Here is an 18,415-nt window from a genome sequence, read left to right on the forward strand (position 1 = left end):
TTGATTTGCTTTCATCCAGTTCTCATCCATTCTCAGCACGGGGGGGCCCAAGTGGAATTTGAGTGGCCATTGGTTAGAAAAGCGCTGTATAAATTTGGTCCATTTACCAGGCCCTAGTTTTCTCTCCGATCAATGACTAATACATTTTACATGGAACATTGTTGTTTGGAAATATATGGGAAATAGGAGATAAAAACCCTTTTGATGTGGATTTCGCACAGGATGGCGAGATAAAACGACATGTTGATGTTAACAGGAAGCAAGCTGAAGCACATTGAACCATCCGAAAGTAAGAGGAAAGTGGAGAGAACTGATTGTTGTGTTGAGCATGGATCGAATGGGCCAAGCTGCCATAATTGAACCATCCATGGTTTAACTATAACTTCTAATATTTTGATGATCCGAAACAGAAGGCAAATGACAACGATTCTGAAAAAATGAACTTCTTGAGGACTCTTACATTTCCCTCCGTTGCATCACATCCTATGTAGAAGACCTAGGTGATGCCTAACATGTAGTCCTATGGTATTATGCCATGAGGATGCAAATCACATCACTTGAATGCAGAGGTGTTGATATGTCAGTAGCCTATTCTGATGCACTAAACAGGAATGCAATGTTGGGAGATGTACAATTTAGACTAGAGGATAAGTCAGTGATTAAGAGATTTTGTGTCTCCTTTTGTTTAGGCTACAAATGTGGAAAACGGTTTCACATACAAACATGAATACCATTGTCTATGAATCAGATGATAGAATGTAGATACAGAGAATGAGAAAAACATGTAAAGTGCAATTGGATGCCTGAGTTCTAAAACATAACGGCCTAAAGAGCTTTATTGTTGTCTTTTGGATTTCCCCCAATTCGATAAACGAGATAACGTGGTTTGAGGGTTAGCTCATATGAGAAACGAACGCCACAGATAGAGCTATAAAGTCCTCTTCCTGTGTGTGGCATGCAGCAGAATATGCTGCGATGTTCAGTCTCACGCATCTTTTAGAGAGACATTGACCTCTACTGGTTAATTATCCAAACAGCAAGGATCATACCGAATTATTTCCTTTGCCAAACGGAAACAGCGTCCATATAGTATCACTAATTTAAACGTGCATACAAAATATATTTAATAATTTATTGAAGAGATTGTTAAATACTGTATAAAGTTGTTGATGACAATGGTAAACGCAGTGGGGAAATGGTTTATTTATATAGCAGTATTATAAACACATCCCACGTACAGCCAAAGTAGTCCCTTATAAAAAAATTTCCCTTTTTCATTTTACAAGACATGGAAAATGTTTATTCTTTAATTTGTAATCAAGCTTATACAATGTGAGGAAGAAAAAGAGAAAACACTACATTATTGTCATAATATATTTTTTATTCATAACTACTTTTTTTGCTGCAGTGTTTTATTTAACTTTGGTGGAAGTAAAGTAATTAAACACTAGTAACCTACTCATCTTATGTTGGCATGTTTGCCACACAAACAAAAGGCTACTAGAGGATTCAAAATGAACACGACACAGAGCTTGACTTTGGATTGTGAGAGTGTGGACATTGTGTCTGTCTACAGTGAGTCAGTACCCATGCATACTATGAAAGAAAGGGCTGTAAATTACTGCTAAAGTGCTGTATCTTATCTCCCTCACTACAACTTGCTACCTACAATACCGATGTGTGAAAGAATATAATGACAGTTCTTTGAAACATAATTTCATGTTTTTTTTGCTTGGACGACAGCAATACAGATACTTGTGTAACTTAGTATACTGAGCAGTCTTGGGACATTCCTATAATTCAGCAAGCAAAGTAGCATCACCATAAAACTTAACATTAGCACCAAGACATTTGAAATGAAGTTCACTTGGTTGAAGGAATGTTTTGGGTTCCTTCCTCCCTTTTCCTCAAGTAGTACTGAAAATTCTTCAATGTAATGTTACTGTCTCCTTAATTGGCAAAAAATATATAAGTGGAGCAGCTTTGATGGACTAAAGGGCTCGTTAGGGCTCGTTAAACCTTGAGAGGAGAGGGGTTCGTGCAAGAACATAATCCGAGCTGGGATTTGATTTTGAAAATAGACTTTGGTTGAGGCCCCTGGATGCCAATACAATCACATATGAAAAAGTAGACACTGATACAGTTTCACTCAATACATGTGTGAAAAAAAGGTATCTGATTAAATGACAAATTCCACGTTATTTGAAGAAGCGAATAACTATTTGCAAGGCAATGCCCAAAAGTTAGAATAATTATCTAATTGTAATGACCCAATAGTATACATGTTATTTCCCAGTTGCTGAGTATTTAGTGTATTGTGTATAATAGGGGATTATTAATGCGTCACAATCACAACAGGATAACAACCAAATAATAATACAGATTTGCTAAATAATAATGTTAATTAAAAATTATAATGGTAATTTATTTTGTTGACTGATTCATTTCCAACAATGTGACAAACTTGGTCTGCATTGTCTTCATTGAAAAATACAATGTTAGCACATTTATTTTAGTGTTAAATAAAAGTATGAAATTAAATAAAAGTTCATACTTCCTGTAGGCATTTTGGTAGTCTATACATGAGGTATGAACATATATCACAAAATAAAATACCATTATATCTATTACCTTTTTATATACAGATATTGTGGCAATTATTATTATTTTGTCAAAGAAATCCAAAAAAAGGATATAGAATCATTAATCACACATTAGTAATGCTTGTCACAGATAGACCAAAAGAACAACAACCAACAACTCAACATTGATGTTATAGAACACCAGAAAAAGTGCAATTTGAAAGTGCAATGGCAAAAATTATTGCCTTATCAATATATTTATTTTATCGACTACTGTTTACATAAATTTGCCACTGACTCAGATAACCAGATATAATTCAATATCAGTTTCAATGATTAATGTCTGAAAGCAGCATTCTTGCCAATGTTTGAGGTTACCATAGCCAAATCTGTTATGCTATCGTGTTTTCCCTGCATATGCATTTTAATACTTTTTAGGAAGTGTAATTGAAGCCCAGAAATTAAACCAATATCCTTTTCTTCAACCTGCAGTCAGAATCTGGCCGAAGTGTTAAAGATATGTTTCCCAGCTTGAAAATGTGTAATGTCCGTTTTTTCTATCTAGCCATGAAGGAAAGTTGCCACTTTACTCAGATATAAAAAGAGATTGAATTGTCCAACGCCATTTAACTAACGGGCCAATTCTTAGTTGGGAGAGTGTTTAAAAATAGTTAGTTTGTTTTTCTTCCATGTGTTGGGGTGTGGATGTGGGGTTGGTCACGGCCCCAATGGGCCCAGGATCATGTGTAAGGACAGCGCCAGCAGCAGGAGCCATGGTCCACACCTCACGCTGAAGGCTGAGCAGATAGGAAGGAGCCCTGAGGGGGAAGAGAGGCGGGAACGACGGTTTCTTCAAGGTTACCTTGGCGAAACACGATGATCAAAGTTAAAGGCGCTGTAGGTAAGATAAGATGGAAACTACTCGGGGATAAAGAGGCCAACCCCCTTAAAATCTGTGCAAAATGTTGACTCACATAGGGTCAAATTTAATAAATGCTAAGCTTATTCTCTAAATCGATCACAAGTCCACTTTACAAGGAAGCAGGAACTCGAAACTTGTCAGGCAGACAGAGGACACCCCTCTTAATATGTGTATAAATTATGGTAATTAATTATTATATCTCATTCCATGACGTCACAGGGTCAATTACTGTATATCACTGTTGTTATTAATGTTGGATTCGTAGCACATTGATTCGGAACTGATTAACAATGCTTGCACACCATTGGAACATTATTGCCCAATCAGGATCAAGTACTTAGCAATGCTTTGCTGTAATCTTAAACAACAGCTCTCAAATCGTATCCAGCACACTGACCAGAGTCGACACGACTAAACGACTCTCTACATGAGGATCCTCCTTACTCATGTATACATTACATGCAGAACCAGGGCCCTTACGTTGGTGAATGGCCAGGCTGTTCTCCTTCCAGGCCAGGCCCTGGTACACGCGGCAGGTGAAGGTGTAGGGCTTCTCGTCCGCCATCGGGGCCCAGGTGAGGCGGCACAGGGTGGGGCTGACCAGGCTGACGTTGGAGCGCCGGCGGTTATCCACGGACACCAGGTTGACCATGTTGGGGTAGGTGCTGCCCACCAGCCTGCTGTCCTGGCGGTACTCGCAGTAGGGGCCCGGGAGCTGCTCGGTGGGGGGGAACTCACAGTCCACCCGGAGGTTCCTCTCCAGGTAGGTGAGGCAGGGGTACATCTGGGGCCCGCGCGGCTCGAACAGGAAGCCCACGGCGGAGCTCACTGGAGGACACACACATGTTTACCACACTGCTGGGATTTGTTATGAGGGGTTTCAGGTCAGGCTTGAGTGGAATTCGTTTACAATGTTAATCAAAATCGGAATGATTAGCTAAATAATTAATTTCACTGACCATCTGTGAACCTTACAGAACAAGGAGTTGTTCGTGTTGCTTGGGTCTCTTCCCAAATCTCATCCCAACAACAATTCTTTAAATACCTTACATTTACATTATTGTTGATAGTGTAGGCGGGCCTAGTTAAAGTCTGGGTACATTTTTGATGTAAACTATTCCTCTGTCACGTTATGTTCCGTTATGTTTCATATGATGCAAGTCCTTCCGGATACAGTTTGTTTGTAGCTTATACACCTTGTTGTTTGGGTTGTTGAGAACTCCCTGGGAATATTATAGAAATATTCTACAGCTGCCCCCCACAAGGCAGCAGATTCGACACTAGTCGTCCATTAAAGACATCCCATCGTAGACAGCAATGAATCAGTCCTCAATACAATGTAACCTCATTCTGAGGTCTATATAACATTTGCAATCAAACATTTTTCACGGTTAGTATTATAAATTCAGACAAATAAAGCCCATGGATCTTTTTTGAATTGTTGTCTTTTATTGAGTTAAATGCATACTTAAATGCATCACATTGAAGTTATGTAAGAAACATCTTCAATGATCGACTACATTCTCAAGTTGAATAGATCCGAGATAAAAGCTTCACTGACCTTCTGCAGGTCATGAAGGAGCCTTTGCGATGTTTAAGACGTAAGCAATTATTTACTACTAATATAGGCATATCAGTTCCTTAGCATGTTCAACCTAGATTACAATTGAAGAAAAATGCTCAGAATCATTGATGCGTCACATAATTGTACATCTTTTCCATCGATTAATTGTCGATGGAAAAGATGAGTCATACCAAAGAGTAGGAGCGCCGTGGCGGACAGCTGCAGCTCCATGGCGAATACAGGAGGTCCTCCTCACTCTGCTCAGTGCGGGTTCCTGGCCGTGACACCAGACAAAGTTGAACACGGGACACCATTACTTCCAACCATAACTCCCACTATAATGTACAAGTCCACATCTGAGAACTGAATCATAGCATCTGACTGGAATAGGACAGCTTACCTAGAACCATGGAAATATATTTATAAAAGAATGAAAAATCTAAATGATGATGATGATGACGACGCATGTGGCAGGGCTGCAGCGGAGGAAGGCAGAGCGCGGGAGCAGGCAACGCCCAATGCGGCGCACACACTGCGACAGGCGGCGTGCACGCGGTCTGTCGGAGCCGGCGGAGAGGAACGAAAGGCGAGCTGCCCAACTAATGCACTGTCTCCACTGAAATTCCCCCCTCACGTGTAATCGACGTATACTTTAGGCTAGCCGATAAAAGGTCTCGGAAATGACCTATTGAAAATAAACGATTGATGGCTTATGCGAATCGTTTTTTCCGGAATCCGGAGTGCTCCGGGAGAAACGGAGCAATATCAACGGAAATCGAGGCGGCAGTATAGAGTCAGAAGTCCAACCATTCCCTTTTTTATTTTGGATGACACAAAGCAAAATCATCTCCTCTAGATGCCATGTTTACGATTGTCGATGCCGGTCATTTGTGACACGACAGTCACTGCCCTCTAGAGGATGTATTGCGTAACATCCATAACAACGCTGAAACCGGACAGAGGTGTGAAGGGTATCCCGGTCCCGGGGGAAACGTTTGGTACGGACGGACGAATTTCGTCCGGATCCGGAGGTATGAATCGGCCTTACTGCTGTGAAATCTGTTTGATCACGTTGGTGCAATATTAAGAAAGATTGTTAAAGCACCGTGCACCTTCATCATGGGTGTGTCTTGTAAAACAGATGTCTCCCATTTCTCCCGGGCAGCATTAGAATACAAGCTTGAGAGGAGAAACAGCCGAATCATCCAAAATGAGGACGGGGTTGGAGATGGGTACCTTGTGTTCTCAGACTACCAGCGAAACGTCGAGAAAGGTAGCCCACCGATTGCTACATCAATCACACAAGCAAAGTGACATCAATTTTGATGGGTTGAAATTACATGAAGACTGTTTCGATGGAAACACTGAGAGGATATGACGGCATGTGTTTGTGTTTGTGTGTGTGAGACTGCACGGGCGTTTCTCTCTGACTGTCTATCTCTGTTTGTGTGTGTGTGTGTGTGTGTGTGTGTGTGTGTGTGTGTGTGTGTGTGTGTGTGTGTGTGTGTGTGTGTGTGTCTCTCTCTCTCTCTCTCTCTCTCTCTCTCTCTCTCTCTCTCTCTCTCTCTCTCTCTCTCTCTCTCTCTCTCTCTCTCTCTCTCTCTCTCCTCTCCCTCTCCCTCTCCCTCTCTCTCATATAACTTCTAGAAGTCAACCCTGATCCAACACTGGGATCTTAGTGTTCAGCGCTGAGCATATATCCACCTGCATGGAAACGGGTGAGTTTTTTTAGCAGTATGCTACTGTACAAGAACTGTACAATCGAACAAGGAATTGTAATAAATGTTGTCATTGTGTTAATGTCGTGCAACTTATTCAGAATAGAATGGTTACTTTGTAAACTAGGTAAGTAGGTATATGGTCATCTATTTTTAAAAGGGGAACATCTTACAACTTAAATTTGTTATATTTTACTCTTGCCTTTTAGTCTGCTTAAACAAATGACTAACCGACTCAAATATTGTAGTTAGGCTGTAGCTGCTTCAATGTGTTATGTTGTAATCAAAGTGACTATGCATACATTACAATGACTCAGTAGTTTTGCTAGACGCTGAACCTGAACCCACCACTGTCTCTTGCAATCAGCCGACAATGGCTTGTTTTGATGTTATTCGATTTCCTCTGGATAATAAATATATATTATGATAAATACCAAATGTTTTTTTTATTGCAGTGGTTTTCCTTCAAGACAGTTGAGAGGATGTTGCTCCTGGCTACAGTTCTCCTTTTCGGTAAGGAGATGCAGCTCATCTAGTTCCCAAATAAACAGACAGTTCCTAACCTAATATAAAGCTGAGTGCGTGTGTGTGATGCTAAATGACGTCTCTCTTCGTTGCATGCGGCACCCCACGCAGGCCTCGCCTCTGCCCAGAAGGTGACCAACATGACCTCCTGCTCGACGGACACGAACCAGCTCCGGATTGATTGCAAATACGAGCCGGCAGAGGAAGGCACGGTGTGCAAGTACACGCAAGGTGACCGGGAACTGGGCGCCACCAACGTGCCCAAGGACGCCGCCAACAAGAACCGCGTCACGGTCAGCCTCGTCGACAAGAACAACTGTCAGCTCATCCTCAACAACCTGCCCGATGGCAAAAACAACTTCACCTGCAGCATCGAACAGAAAGAGACGGCGTCCATGACGACCATGGTCGAGAAGAGTGAGTTGACGGGGGAAAAGGACAACGGAAATTGGAGGGTTCATTGCATTAATGCAGAGCAGTGTTCAGGGATGTCTCTGATCTGTGTTCTCGGCCCGACTGATAACATGGCTTAAGAAAAACCAAAGTGCTTAGATGACGACTGGCTCTGGGTTTGACCCGGTAGCCTACTGAGGTGAGGCGACAGGGTGAGGCTTCGTGAGGCTCCAAGAGGCCCCGCCTCCCGCTCATTAATCACAGCTCATCAAACTCACTCAGGAGGAAAGCATCCGCTCGATAATGTCCGAATGAATAATCAAATAGCAAGCAGGCTAATAGCCGTCGATAATGACTTCCACACCAAACCCCATTTCAACCGAACGAGCACTAATCTATCCCTCAGTTCCCTGCCTCCAGTCTCTGTCGCTAAACACACACCTTCTCTCCCCTCTGCAGAGTCTCTGCCTCCTTGCTCGGCAGCGTGGAGCCCCTCGCTGACGAGGTGGACAGGAGCGCTGCTGGGGGTCTCCGCCCTGCCCCTAGCGCTGCAGGTCAGCGGGCTGATGTGAGCCGCCGCCTCCGCCCCCGCCCCCGCCCCCCCGCCACGCTGCGTCCCCTCAACATCACAGCCTCATTAGTTTGACGATGTCCGACGTATAAATGACCTCTCTGCGTGCGGCGCTTCATGTGAGATGTGAAGGCACGCGGGAGTAGGGTCGCAGGGCTGTGGACGTGTTGCTGCATTGTGTAGGCCCACAGCCCGCTACGCACATAGTCATTGTACTTGTATGCTTTGTGTTGGCTAGTACGTGGCGCTTGTGTAATCTGCCTTTTATTATTTTGATAGAACAAGAAATAGAGGTGTTGGTGGTGAGTGGTTGGAGGGGTTCACTCCCAGCAGAAAGGTTCAGGGTTCGATCCGATTTATGATTTGGATAAAAGGACTTGATATAAAGTAAGGGCCTTTAGGTGTTTATGTTAATTTAAGTTGTCTTCAAACACAATAGACAAATCTGGCTCCCCTATAGCCGAACTTCCCCTTCTAAGAGCTTTGTGTGAATAGAAACAAAATACAGTGCGCAATGCACATTGGCAGAATAAATGTAAGCAGAAGATATGAAGATAAGCAACCCTCTGTATCAAAACAATATTGAAATATCATGAAATAGCTCATGACAAAGTGTGTACATTCCAAACCTGTTTATATTGCTATGAAACCAATAATAATGTATATTAGGTTATACAATGCATGTATAATGTTTTATACAGCTTTGTTTAGAATTCCTTGGTTTGGGAAGATAATAGCTGTCTATTGAAACGTTTTCATGCAAGTCAAAGTTGAGTAAAACCAGATTCTAGTACAATAAAATGTTTAACGCATTTACAGTGAAAGAAAAACATTTATTTTAGTAAACTTGGCCATCAATAATTTGAAGATACCCTTAGACACAAAGTAATATTTCACTGTGTGGTAAAGTACAATGCTATACTCTGTGTAAAGTATTTTAGTCAAATTGCAAGTTGATTCAAGGATACCGAAATAGGCCTACTGAATAAACCAAAATACATATAGGTGTTTCCATTAAAACGATGTTTCCAACAGTAGGCTATTTCATGTTGTGCAGCTCTCACTTTAAACAGATTTTGGGTTCAATTATAATTGCTTTACTTTTTTTTGCTTTACTTTAGTTCTTGTCGTTGTGAACAACACATGTGATGTATGACCTGCCCAGTGCTGTGTTTTTCTAAATGAACAGCAGCGGGTGCCATGTCAGGAATTGACAATATCATGACAGCAGTAAAACCATGGAAAGCCTGAATTCCATTTAATAGTAATACGCCTGATTCGTAGGCCTACCAGGTGACGTTTAACAAGTTCACACTGATTACTATTGGATGTTGCTCAAGACAAGGGACCTACCTCACTCACTGGTCACCATGATCCAACATACCACATATAGTCACATACAATTTAGCATTAGCGATTTTGCCAAAAAAAACAACAACAATACAAACTGTCACCAAATCGCTTCATTAACAGTAGGTCAACCGTCCTAAGGTATGCAACCAGACGAGTTAAACCAGTTCTCCGAAAGGTAAGCTGACGTCATCCAGGTAGTCTACCTCTGGCAGTGTTGCCAGATTGATAGACTACCAGGCAACCCTGGCTTCAGCGCGCTACAGCCAGGGTTGCCAGATTGGCAGGAAAATCTGTCCCAATCTGGCAACAATGCCATGCCTCGGTCGGATCGTATTACAGGGAAGCTCGCTCACACATTCAGCAGCAGGTGAGGGCGTAGTAGATACTCTTCAATGGTTGCGATATCGTCATTTTGGGTGTATTTAAAATCACCTTTAATTTCAATCGAATTCTTCGTTCTATTAACTCACAAGGACGACGTTGAGTTAGTATTCTTTTAAAACTTTAAAGTGTCGACCTGTGTGTGTTTAGCTGAACGCAACAGGTTGTTGGAGAAACCGAAAGATCTAATTGACGAGGCCGATATGCTGGTTTCGGTCTACCTTCTCGCTGTGTTGGCGTCAACAGGTGAGCAATACTCATGTGAATCACTATGTGTTCACTCATACCCACCATACACCTGTTGAAAACTATAGACTAATTGGGGATGAACTCCCATACCAGAAACCAACCAGAATGAAGAATGCTAAAGAAAACAAGTTGTTTGTGGACTAGGACTGAAACGTAAGGCCTAATATGCAAACTTGTATAGAGTTTCTAGAGAATATTCTACCCATTTATTATTATGTAGGCCTGCTTTCCAACGCATTCAGAGTTTCAGTCAGGTTAGTTTATCATTGCATGTATTATTTATATGTATTGAAATGTTGTCCTGGTTGTTTGACCGACTGTTTATATCTATTATACATTTGTATTTCGGTTTTTATTTGTTTGATGTAGGCTAATCAGTCGTCATTGAAAAAAGGAGCCTGCTCTCAATAGCCTTCCCTGAATAAATACATATGAAGTAAAACAATTGAAATGCCCCGACACACACTCTAGAGTGGTATAAAGATGGTAGATAGGCCTACTATAAAAGATGGTCAGTGATATCTAGTAGGGTTCTCTAGTAGGCTACACTAGCATTTTGCTTCATGTATTCAGACAGTAGCCTACATCAGAAGGATTCAGTCTTGAGATTTTACTTGATTCAAGTCATTTATGATGATAAAGTGAACTAGAACTGCAAGCAGTTATCCAGGGGTCCAAGCGATGTGCATTTCGCCGGCACAACGCAAAGCATGTATTCAAAACGCTACCGTGAACCTGTGGATATAAAGGTTTTGACTGTGAGAGGTTCGGTGTGGGAGTTATAGCCCCAAACGCGTTTTCCTTGGTATAGCGCCACCATAGTGACCGGCGTTTCTGGATTTTGTCGTCTGCGGACCTGGATCTAGTCATGCTATTACGTGTCTGCACCATTTACGGTTTGGGCTGTGGACCCACTTTTAGGGAAGGAAGTATAAAGATAGGCCTACACAATGTCGTCGTTTTTGGCAATTATTGTGAGGCAATAACGACACAGCAGAGTGCTTGTCTGGTTTGAAATTCACACAATTTTTGTGTCTCGTTTTGCCTTTTTTGTCTTACAACAGACAATTGTGCAGTATAGCTCAAACGCAGGATTCGGCCGAAGTTATTTTAGTTTAGGTTACGGCTGTACCTTTTTGAGTGGCATATTCACTGGAGACTGCCTGCGTAGTTAATGGCTTACCTTATCTTACCCTTTCAAAACCTTTCTCCCCCCCCTGAAACTCGCAGCTACCCACGCAAACAAGGCACACACTCAGTTATCAGTTTTTTTATTGACGCTGACTCGCGAAGGCCTTTTTTCCGACCTCAAACTCCACTGTTTTCCTTTGGTCAGACCGGTGACCTGGAACACTGCCTGTCCACCAGTCCGTCTGAACGGACCGCTGACGGGCTCTCCTCTTATGTCCTATTGTGTTCTCTGGTGTATTCTAAACTATGCTGAAGTATTAAGGACATCTTTCTGCTACTACTGCTCGCTGTAACACTCATCCGCCATTGGTAAGATCATAGGTGGTTTCACCAGTGATCCTGTGCACCTTTTTATTATAGGTCATTATTATGATAAATATTATAGTGCTTTATTTATCCAGAGGCCGGGTATTTAAGGTGTGACAGCAGCTCACATCAAAAAATAACATAGTAATACTAAGTAAGTGACAATAAATGCATTTAAATATGCCATTTGATGGAAGCCTTTATCCAAAGACACCATTATTACAACACTGAGTACATTGATCCTTTCTTGGGTGGAACCCTACCCCTTACCTTGGCAGTGGCCATGTCGTGCTATACCAGTTAAGCTAGAAGTGACCACAAGTAGAATAGGAAGTACGTCGGTCAGGGTTTTTTCAGGGCTGTAATTTCAGTTCCCTTTGCACAACAGTGGGCCTGACTGGAAATTGTCATGTATCTGTTCATGGGTGAAGAATGAAAGACATGTTGATGGATCAGTTCCCTGAAGGCGCAAGCTTGCTGATCGGCTCAGAGTGTCTGAAGGCTGCACAGAGTGGTTGGGCAGGTGAATGAAAGGCCTTTTATGATGTTGTAGCCTCAGTACAAACTGTGGGGGGCATGGAGACAACCTCTCTTGTGCGGCAAAATAATAGCAAAAGAGCTCTATAGGATATTATGAAAAGGATGTTATCTTCTCTCTGGTGTTGCCTTACGTGTGTGTGTGTGTGTGTGTGTGTGTGTGTGTGTGTGTGTGTGTGTGTGTGTGTGTGTGTGTGTGTGTGTGTGTGTGTGTGTGTGTGTGTGTGTGTGTGTGTGTGTGTGTGTGTGTGTGTGTGTGTGTGTGTGTGTGTGTGTTGCTTCCAACACTTCATTTACAGCCTATATGTGAGCATTGCCTGATCAGTCTGTTGTTTACACTGGTTTCCCTTTGAAGATTGTATATTGGAAAATTAATCCAAAAGTTGAAATATCTTTGAAAGTATCAAGTATTACTTTCATATGAGTTATAAGCTCATTATGCTGAACGTTTTGAAGTATAATATGTGTGTGTAGTGCAAATAATGAGAGAATTCAGTTTATGTTTTCCTTGGTATCAATGTTTTGATTTGATCACTCGCACACAAAAAAAGTGAGTGGCGGAGAGGAAATAATACTAAAGTATGCGAGAGAAAATTAGTGCCCTGCTTGCAGCAGTACAAGTTATTAGCGATTACCCAGGTTGGAAAGCTGAGGGTCAGATTTCTTACATCAAATACGATTTAAAAAATCGTCTGTGTGTCAAACAATCTTTTTTTTATTCTTACAATATCCTTCTTAAATGCATGTCCTTGATCATTTTTTATCCTTTCCTCTCCAGGTGTAGAAGGTGCCTTTACTGTCGGGACCGATAACTCAAATGTGAAGGTTAGAGAGAATGAAGGTGAGCACTAAAATGCATTTATAAAAGTATACAATCTAAATAAATAAATAATAAGCATAAATACATTTCTTTTTACGATATTATGCAGGTAGCATGCATAAACTTGCTATAAAAAATGCATAATCGATAAAAATGGTTGATTGCATAATAACACTGCTATTGATGCTCATTATGCGGTTGACATGTGAACAGTGTTTTGTATTGTGGGGTTGAAGGCGTGCTTTAACTGGTTTCAGGGGCTGACCTCACCTGCAAACCCTCAGCCGACTTCGGGTCGACACCCCGGGTGGAATGGAAGTTTAATGTCTTGAATGCCCAACGTTTCGTGGTTTTCGACGGGAAACCCACAGGTAAATGACTTTTGACATCAAGTGAACTTGATGATGTAGTAGCTAGAATGTCCCAACTATTAAATGATCCGTCTCTGAATTAACTGAATGTCTCTTTTGCATTAAACTAACTCGATCATTAATCATCAGAATTTGATTTCTTTGAACTTTTAATGTAAAAGTTTAAATATTTTACTTTTTAAATTAACACAAAATAGCTTCAGACAGACCACCATTAATATTCAATATTGTACAATATGGTGGCTGTTGCTCCTTTTTTTGTAGTAGTAGTAAAAATACATTCAATGACACTAGGGACCCAATTCAAACTCGGACTGCTGAGTGTTGTAAGTGTAAGGAGCTTTAAGCCTTTTTTCCCACTTCCTGGGATGGACTTTAGGGACATATAGCTCGATTATTTCCTGGGAATGATGGCAATTAAATGTTTTGTATTATCTTGTTCAGGGTCGGGTTGCAATGAGGAAGCCCCACTTGTAATTTGACTCAATATTCACTTTCATTTATAGTCACCAAAATGCCCTGACATTTTGACACTGGAAGCAAAGGGTTGCCCACTGCCCATCACCACGGCGACGTAATGCCATGGACGTGTGGGAACTGTCCACCCACTTCCAGAACGGTGCATCATGGCGACTTTAATTTCTGCCTAAATTTCTCTCTCTCTCTCTCTCTCTCTCTCTCTCTCTCTCTCTCTCTCTCTCTCTCTCTCTCTCTCTCTCTCTCTCTCTCATATACTTACAGAATCATATGCCAACAGAGTCGAGTTACTCAATAATGGTGTGCGCTTCAACAAGGTCACCCGCGGCGACAACGGAGAGTACGAGTGTGAGGTTTCTGGCAACAACAATTTCGGAAAAGTCATCGTGAAGTTGACCGTTCTGGGTGAGGCTTCGTTCAAGTGACTGTTGAACATCCGATTTAACCCACTGTATGTTTCCATTCAGACTGGTCAGCTAGGCCTGTTGTGAAGTAATTGAGATATTATTTTCATTGCAGACCATTTATGCCACTGATATCATAAGATAAAGCATAATAATGCAAGGGCACCCTGATAAAGAGCAATTACATTTGAAATCTTAGGAATATTCATATATTGGAATGGGAATGTCAAATCTTATATTTTTGGCAGCAATTGAAACGTATTGGTATTATGCTGTCTTGGTGAAAAACGCCTATTAAAGTGCCTATAAGGCACAAGTAACATGTCGACCTTACCTCTGGCTGTCTGCTCTGTGTGGGGGGAGGGGCTGCCTCCGACACAGAGAGCAGACCAGAGAACAGATGTAGCGTGATTGGCTGAAACGTTGTCGGTTGTCTTAAGGAACTTTTTTATATGAGGCACGTAATAATAGATAAACGACATTATGAGATCAGGCAAACAAAATGCGTCAACTATTATCATAACAATAACAAACAACATAACATCAACCAAATGAAAGCGCCTCGCTCCATTATTTAGAATAGTTTTATGTCATGGGAATAAATCGTAACAAACAATTACATTCAATGTCAAATAACCTTTGCGTTAACAGCAACGCATTTAGCACCGAAATGCGCCCAGGGGCCAAATCTAATATTGTGTGCATGTTTGTATGTCCCCAGTCCCCGTAGAGGCCCCAGTGTGCAACATCCCGACCTCGGTGACCACCAACGGAAAGGCCGTCCTCCGATGCTCCGACAAGGTCGGCTCCCCGCCGCCCAACTACAAGTGGTACAAAGGCGATACCCTCCTTCCGGAGGACCCCAAAAAGTTCCCAAACTTCAAAAACTCCACCTACAGGATCAACCCCATCAACGGCAACCTGGTGAGACATGCCCTCCCTGGGCTCTAATAAAGGGCCTGTCGATGAGAAGAATCCATCCTCAAATCCGTATGCTGTCCCCCCCCCGTAGGAGTTCTCTCCCGTGACCAAAGCTGACTCAGGGGCTTATTACTGTGAGGCTGTGAACTCAGCGGGCCCAGCAAAGAGATGCAAGGCTGTGAGGATGGAAGTCGGTAAGTGGTGCACCCTGATCCATTTCATTCAAATATATTGTAACAATTTTTTTATCTTTAAATGCTTGAAAAGGTTTGGAATGCAAGCACAAGTAGGGATTTAGTTTAACAATTCCAAGCCCCCTTTCTTTAGAAGCAAGTCCTTTGTCAATGAGGCTTTCTTAAATGGTTCCGTCGGTGATGCGTACCACAAATTGGATGCGATGAGGCAAATCACAGCTTTCTGTTTCTAACGTCCATGTTCTCTTATTAGCAGATTCAACTGCAGGTTATTGTACATATTACCGCATGCACTGGGAAACTTTTTATAGCTGTCTAAACTGCAGCAATTGTGGTTTGGTTTTTGGCTTCAGACCTGATTAATGAACAAAAGTTTAAACCTTTTCAGTTCTACTTAGTAAAATTTTAATTGATTTTTATGCCACATGTGATGCACTAAATCAACATTCTACACATGTTTTACATCATTTTTTTAAACAGAGGATGTGAATACTGGCGGTATTGTTGCTGCGGTGATAGTGTCTCTTCTGCTGGTCGCCTTGCTAATAGGTGGTCTTTGGTACGCTAACAAGAAGGGATACCTACCCAGTAAGTGTGAAACTCGTCTTTCATTCACACATTGACAAATAATACTTGTAATTGGAAGTGCTTTTGCATATTCTAACCAGGGAAAATTTTTCCTCCTTCAAATTTCTCCTCAAAATAATACCGTAACAAACAAGAAATCTTTATTTATTTGGTCAGCTATTATCTGGTTTCTGTCGCCCTCAAATGTTCAACTCGGTCGCTGCACTTTCTACTTGTTATAGTGAACAACATGCCAGGCAGGGGCTTAAGTTAACCATTAATGTATTTCTTGAAAGAAAATATGAGTCTTATCTTTTTGTTCCCCCCCCCTCCCCAAAACGTCATCTGCACAGCACGGAGCGAAAGGTGAGCAATTTTATTAGGGTCACAACTGCCATTCTAATCCATTCATTCATCCATGCTTGCATATTAACTTGGCTGCTACATGTGTAGAATATGGGTCATGTCATCTTCTTTCCAGTCCACTATTTCATTAATGTATTTATTTATTTGCCCCAGCAAGCCTAAACCATCTGTCATCTACCAACCCCCATCCTCACGAGGCGGTGAGGAGGAGGAAGATGTAAGTATTCATCTTTGCTTGCTGTCAGTTCCCTTTTTCCATAACCCTGACGATTCCATTCTTTCATTTCATTGAAAAAATTCTAAACAAAGGGAAACCCAACATTATTTTGTTGTATTGGTCCTAAATGTTGGATGTCTTTTGCAGGGAGAATTCCGACAGAAGTCCTCTTTTGTGGTGTAGTCTGGCATCAGGTCGGTTCTTTGGAACATTGTCACCAACGAGCAAGGATCCCCGTTTTTATTCTCACCTCCACATTATGGGAATGGTTGCTCGTATTCGTCCTGCTCTAAACATCTGGAAAAATCGGGCGGGCAATTCAAACCCCTTTTCTTAATGTGAAAGCGTGTGTGTGCGTGCGTGTGCGTGCGTGTGCGTGTGTGCGTGTGCGTGCGTGTGCGTGTGTGTGTGTGTGTGTGTGTGGGGGGGCTATTTAGCTGTTGGTTTTGAAGTGCCTGTCGTGTAACTTTGAGACGGAGTTGTAGTTCTAGAAGGATCCATGATGCAATGCTCTTCATTCAGGTCATTTGAGATTAATCAAGAGTCCTTCTTGAGACTTGTTTCTTATACATACTAGCTTCTATTGCAATTTAATCTTTGATGTTTTTTCTGATCGTCTTTTTTATGCTTTGTTTTATTTCTTTTTTTTATTATGTGTCCATTCAATGTGATGAACTATTTTATCAATTCGTTTTACTTAAGGTTGATTGATTAAAAACATTTGAAAGTGGTATAAACCATACTTTTTCATCAGCTCAATTAAAATTTGAGTAGTAGTGATGTCACACATGAGATAATGCAGAAAATGTTGTGCTCAGGAACCAAAGGAAATACAACGGCCCTGTTAAGTGTGTGTGTGTGTGTGTGTGTGTGTGTGTGTGTGTGTGTGTGTGTGTGTGTGTGTGTGTGTGTGTGTGTGTGTGTGTGTGTGTGTGTGTGTGTCTGAAGTAAGCCAGAATGTACAGAGGTATGCTATAGTCTTTAGGATAACGATTATGTTGTTTTTAAGTGAGAAATATGAATTTATTACAAATGTATGTCCCATTTACCAACACCTACCAAAAATGTAGTTTTCCATAGACCGGGTATGAGGTGGTTTTAAGTGTAATCGATGCAATTAATAATCATGAGTTTTCCATGTGTGGATTAAATACTTAATACTGAATTTGACTGGTTGTGATGCTTTCGCCTTGTAAGTTTTTAAGGGACAACGCTCTGGGATTAGTTTTAGTTTGCACTGCTCTGAATCCAGATTTATGTGAAAGCATGGGTGAGATCTCGTCTGCTTTGAAATAATTGTATAGACTCAGACTGGGAATGCAATGAAACTGGTGTTGATCTTGATTTGATACCATAAACATCCAAAACAATATTTTAGATTTTTGGACATTTGATATTCATGACAAATCTTTTTTCTTATTTAGAAAAACAGAATTTGCTTGTGATAATCAGCTGTTCTGTCTTTTATAAAGTTTGCTGCCTTATAATAATTCTGATTCTTGAAGCAATTTCATGTAGTGCGTTCGAAATGTTCACTCAATTTGTCACATTTTCACTATTTTATTGTATCTTTAATTGCTTTCATCTGTTAGATTTATAAAAACGCGTGTCTTCGCCTACCTGTGTCAAAGAAGAACACAGAACATAATTAAAAATTAAACTTGATCAAAAAGCATTATATACTCATGGTAGGCTGTCAGTTTGGTTGCTATGGTAAGCATTGCAGCCCTCTGATTGGCTCATTGGTACGGCGCATGCGGGGAAAGATCACGCCCACATTGAACAT

General features: G+C 41.4%; 1 protein-coding gene across 1 annotated transcript; it reads left to right on the forward strand.

The window, feature by feature from the left end:
• The first annotated feature begins 9,953 nt into the window (after positions 1–9,953).
• On the forward strand, positions 9,954–17,794 carry f11r.1 (F11 receptor, tandem duplicate 1). Its single transcript, XM_060056651.1, has 11 exons — positions 9,954–10,255; positions 13,071–13,133; positions 13,370–13,483; positions 14,225–14,365; positions 15,086–15,288; positions 15,377–15,479; positions 15,960–16,067; positions 16,400–16,412; positions 16,566–16,629; positions 16,777–17,505; positions 17,578–17,794. The coding sequence occupies exons 1-10, from the start codon at positions 10,213–10,215 to the stop codon at positions 16,810–16,812; spliced, it is 888 nt and encodes a 295-aa protein (XP_059912634.1). The 5' UTR covers positions 9,954–10,212; the 3' UTR covers positions 16,813–17,505; positions 17,578–17,794.
• The last annotated feature ends 621 nt before the right edge of the window (positions 17,795–18,415 follow it).

The sequence above is a fragment of the Gadus macrocephalus genome, chromosome 7 (genome assembly GCF_031168955.1).
Source record: "Gadus macrocephalus chromosome 7, ASM3116895v1".
Lineage (NCBI taxonomy): Eukaryota > Metazoa > Chordata > Actinopteri > Gadiformes > Gadidae > Gadus > Gadus macrocephalus.

Bases quoted from the DNA above. Each gene is read 5' to 3' on its own strand.
- f11r.1 (XM_060056651.1), top strand. From the start codon at position 10,213: ATGCTGGTTTCGGTCTACCTTCTCGCTGTGTTGGCGTCAACAG. The intron at 15,480-15,959 runs GTAAGTGGTGCA...TTTTTTAAACAG, and splicing joins GGCTGTGAGGATGGAAGTCG to AGGATGTGAATACTGGCGGT. The intron at 16,630-16,776 runs GTAAGTATTCAT...TGTCTTTTGCAG, and splicing joins GCGGTGAGGAGGAGGAAGAT to GGAGAATTCCGACAGAAGTC.